The sequence below is a fragment of the Epinephelus moara genome, chromosome 1, assembly GCF_006386435.1.
Source record: "Epinephelus moara isolate mb chromosome 1, YSFRI_EMoa_1.0, whole genome shotgun sequence".
Classification (NCBI taxonomy): domain Eukaryota; kingdom Metazoa; phylum Chordata; class Actinopteri; order Perciformes; family Serranidae; genus Epinephelus; species Epinephelus moara.
This window is the reverse complement of record NC_065506.1, coordinates 3,733,440-3,738,467: the sequence shown is the minus strand read 5'-3', so window position 1 is coordinate 3,738,467 and position 5,028 is coordinate 3,733,440. Positions and strand designations below refer to the sequence as shown.

The 5,028-nt window shown below is 39.6% G+C and overlaps 1 protein-coding gene across 2 annotated transcripts in view; it reads left to right on the top strand.

The window, feature by feature from the left end:
- The first annotated feature begins 563 nt into the window (after positions 1-563).
- hypk (huntingtin interacting protein K) overlaps positions 564-5,028 on the top strand; it is a 21,301-nt gene continuing 16,836 nt past the window's right edge. Inside the window, exon 1 of one of the 2 annotated variants that reach the window (XM_050041793.1) lies at positions 564-820. In XM_050041793.1, the coding sequence (XP_049897750.1) occupies positions 659-820 (162 nt within the window). In that variant the 5' untranslated portion in view covers positions 564-658. The remainder of the gene's footprint in view (positions 821-5,028) is intronic. The other variant, XM_050041795.1, reaches the window with a different exon arrangement.

Genomic DNA, 5,028 nt, shown 5'->3' with positions numbered 1-5,028 from the left:
ACAATATGCACAAAACCTGGCAGGAATATTGGGACTTCAGTGACACAGGGAGACATCTTTATAGTATTCAAAAACATGTAGGTGCTGGTAAATTATGGAGTGGGAGCCCAAGGGAGGAGATGATCATTACCCATCTGAGAATAGGACATACTGGATTAAATTACACTCTCCATAGAATAGGGAAGCATCCTGCTAGACTATGTTCAAACTGTAACGAACTGGAAACAGTTAAACATGTACTTATAGACTGCAACAGATATGAAGAAGAAAGGCAGTTAATAGCCGGACTAACTGTAGAAAAGCAAAGTATTACATTAGGGAATCTCAATCTACTTGGAAGGACATCAAGGAATACGTAAAACATAACACAAGCTTCTGTTTAATTATTTAGGAGTAACAGGAATAATAGAGAGAATTTATCCTCTGTCTTTTTTTGTTTGTTTGTTTGTTTTCCTGCCAATCTACCGCTCCACACTCCAGTCCAGTAGATGACGGTAATGCACCCTAAAGCTGTTTTGCCAACCGCCATTAAAATGCAAAAACCAGAAAGACAGCAGTTTCTGGCGGACGATTATGGCACGACAGTGTACGTGTTTATGCTTTATCCTCCGACGTTTGGCGGAACCATTCTCTTTGTTCCGGCATCACAGGGGAAAACATGGCGGCAGAGGGAGACGTCGATTTGGACCTTGAAGCCGAGGAAAACTGCACGGGAAAACCGGCAGAAAAGCCTCGGAAACATGACAGCGGAGCTGCTGACTTGGAAAGAGTCACGGACTACGCGGAGGAGAAGGAAATCTCCAGCTCTGACTTGGAAACGGTGAGAGCTCTGGGCTAACATTAGCCGGGAAACATGTGGCCACTGCTGGCTACACTGATACCAAACCAAGTGATATGTAGGCCGGATGTGTTCTCTGTCTTATAACGTCGTTGTTTAGCGAGAGTTTTGCTTTGCTGTCGTGCTGTCAGCGTTTGCTTGGTAATGGTGCAGTGAAAGATTAATTCGCTGGCTAACTGCGTCAGAGCTATGTAGCTATAGCTAACGTTACTGTCCACGTTTCCCTCCATTGAACCAACATGCTAACAAAGTAGTTAAGTACAGGTTTGTGGTGTTCGTATTTATCTATAATATCTCAATTTTATTCTACTTTATTCTTCTCCGCTTCATCTAAGAGGGAAATACTACTGCATTATTATTGAATTGAATTGAATTGTTTATTGATCCACAATCAGCTATCTCGTACACAGACGAGTGCTGTTCTTCCTGTGGTCAAAATTACAAATTGCATATCATTTTTAGACATACATGCATGCATTCATACAGCATACAACACAAACAAAAACATTAAATAAAAAGAGGAAATGAGAATCATTAATTGATTTAAGTTGGTTATATTCTGATCAACTCATAGTCTGAGAACCCTTATGTACTTATGAGGTCCAAAATAAAAGGTACATAGCTTCTTTTAAAAGAAAAAATAAATAAATCATGTAACACCTTGTGTGAACAAATACAATTTCAATTTGATTTTAAAGGCCATCTTACTTGTTTCATTAACCAAAAAAACATGGTAAAGAATTCCATGCTACCATTGCTCTGTAGTGCAGTGTTCTCTGTCCGGCCCGTGTCTTATAAGCAGGTAGCAGCAATCTCCTCTCTGATGACTGACGTGTAGAGTGTTTGTGTCTATCATAAGAAAACATCAAGCTATTAAATAAACTAACAGGACCCTTTGCTGTTATTATATTTCTAATAAAACTGACAAGAGAGTAGTGTAACCTACTTTTAACTGGTAACCAATTCAACTTATTAAGCGTCTCTCATACTCTAGTTCTGTATGAGCAGTTGAGCACTATACGAGCAGCTTTGTTTTGAGCTACCTGTAGCCTATTAAGATTATTTTCTGATGTTTTGGACCATGTGACTGTGCAGTAATCAAACTGAGATAGGACTAAGGCTTGCATTAATTGTTTAATCAAGCATCCTGGTAAATATGTCCTACAATATCTAATTGCAGCCATCCCTCTACCCATTTTCTTCAACATTTCATCTATCTGGCTTGTCCAGGACATTCGGCTGTCAATCAGCACACCAAGTAGCTTAACTTCTGTGACCTGTTCTATTTCTTTATCATCTAGTTTTAACTGCAGTTTCGGCTCTACCTTCCCTCCCCGTTTAGAGCATAATACTATGCATTTTGTTTTTTCTATGTTAAGTACCAATTTATTTATGTTAACCCATATCCTAATCAGTACTAGCTCTTCATTTAGAACCTTTTCAAGATCTCCTGGTGTCGACGCTGCTGAATGAATGGTTGAGTCATCTGCGTACATAGCAATGGAAGCATGGTTTAGAATTAAAGGTAAATCATTTGTAAATATTGAAAATAAAAGTGGCCCTAAACAACTCCCTTGCGGCACTCCACAGCTCATAACCCTAATTTCTGAAAAACCACCATTAAAGTATACACAGTATTTTCTACTTGTAAGGTAACTATTGATCCAGGCAACAGAAGCCCTATCAAAACCATAACAGCGCAGTTTATTCACTAATAATCTATGGTCAAGAATATCGAAAGTGGTACTGAAATCTAGTAAAACAGAACCAACTATCTTGCCTGCGTCTATTTCTTTCAGCCATTCGTCAGCCATTTGGGTTAGCGCTGTAGCTGTGGAGTGCCCCTTTCTGTATGCATGTTGATGAGCTGTGTTCAAGTCATTTATACAGAAATAATTTTGTATTTGCTCATATACTATTCTTTCCATGATTTTGCTTAGGGTGGGTAGAATGCTTATTGGTCTACTATTCTTCCCTGAGAAAGTCTCTTTATTATTCTTAGGCAGTGGAATAATTTTAGCAATCTTCCAGTCTGCTGGGCAAATTGATTTTTCAAAACTTAAATTAATTATATGACAGATAGGCAGAGCCAAGACATCTGCAACAGGTTTAAGCAACCTCGCATCCAGCTTATCAACACTCGCAGGGCTCAACAGTGCGAGCGTTTCACTCACATTTGCAACTAAAAATAGGTGTGTGTGAACTGTAAAAAATGTTTAGGGGCACATGTGCACATAAAAAACAGCCGAAGCAACCAATATTTTTGTCAATAAAAAAATATGATAATCTAACCGCAAATGTTGGAGGAACTCCAGCCGCCTTCCCTCTTCCCCGCGTGACACGGTTATGGGCGGGGAATACTGCTCCGTTCTCCCCGCAGTTAGGGACCATTCTCCACAGCCAGGCTGTCGGCTGGGTGGAAATAAGTCAAAGTGTAGCGGAGACGAGGGACCGGGAAAAGCGGCGGACCTCCGGAGAAGCCTGCTCCGTTCTCCCTGCAGTTAGGGACCATTCGCCACGGTACCGCTGCTGGGCAGGGTGGAAATAAAGCCCTTTTCACACAGCACGCAAAGCGCAGACCTCCGCCGACGAACCCATTCATTGTGTATGTGCTACCACGGCGCAAGAGCGCCGAGCTGAGCGGCGCGTGACAGGGCGCATGCCGCGTCTCTGCCGAGTTTCAGAGGACCTGGAGAATGTTTTAGGATAGTAATAACATTATATAAGATAATCATATTGCAAAGATAATATATATAAGATAATAACATTAAAGACAAAATTAAATTGCAATACTTTTTCAAAACTTGATGATTTTACCTTTCTGTACATTTTGTATACAAATTCATTAAATAATTTTGCTTGTAAATGTCAATTTGCATCACGTTTATTACGGAAAACACATTATTTGATCAATTTACATTGTGCCCCTAAAGTTCTTTGTGCGCTCCTTACTTTTTCAACTTAGGAGCACATGTGCTCCTTGGGGAAAAAAGTTAGCGTCAAGCCCTGACCCACTGGTTTGTCCTTACTCAATCTTATTAATTGTTCTACTGTAGACACCTTGACTTTTTCAAAGTGGAAACTACAAAATTTATTCTTCATCAATTTGTTTGTAATAAGCCTGGATGAGAGCCCGAGACACTTATCTTTTACCTTCATACCATCATTTAATTTCTGAATTTCATCACTGAAATAAACACTTAAATAGTTAGCAATTTCAACTGGTTTGGTGATAAAATTGCCCTCTGCCTCTAAGAAGGATGGTGTAGATCTACCACTTTTTCCCATTAGTTGATTAAGAACATTCCAAATTGTCTTGCTATCTATTCTAATACTGCTAATTCTCTTATGATAATAAATCTTCTTCTTGGTTTTATTCAACATTGTTACAAAGTTTCTTCGTTTACGATACATACTCCATTCTCGTTCACCACCAGATTTTATTGCATCTGCCTTGGCTATTAAATGTAATATAATCATTACATTTGATTATAGTTTTCATCCCCTAACAGTCCAGGGAAAACCACGCATCTTCAGATATGTTGATGCTGAATGTTTGTGAGAAACTAAAATTTCCCTTCTCCTTTTAGCTAAATCGTCTCTTTAAAAAGCCCCTTGGATCAGCTGGAAATATCATCACAAAGCTGAAAACCGGCAGCTTTTCTTTCTTGTTAGAAATACGTGCTTCTCACAGGAGAGCCACGCTGCAAACATATGAGGATCCTATAGAATATGATGCATCGCTGTCGGTTACCCTACCTGACACTATGTAAGGAGTCAAAATGACCACAACCGTACACATTTTCAGCAGTAAAATGACACATACACATTAGGGATCGACCGATATGGGTTTTATAGGGCCGATACCGATACTGATTATTAGTAGTCAAGGAAACCGATAACCGATATTTAGAACCGATATTCATTTGCAGTAAAAATTAAAATTTTGGTGTCAAAATTTAGAATAACACACCTGGGGTCCGTTTCACAAAGCAGGTTTAGTGAAAACTCAGAGTCTGTTAACCCTGAAATGAGGGAAACTCTGAGTTTTCCGTTTCAAAAAGGGAGGTAACTCAAACCAGAGAAAGAGGGGTAACTCTAGCCTGTTTCAGAGAGAGAGGTAACTTAAGCTCTCGGTCAGTTACCGTAGTAACAGACTCTATGAACCTAACCTGGTCGGGACCAGGTTT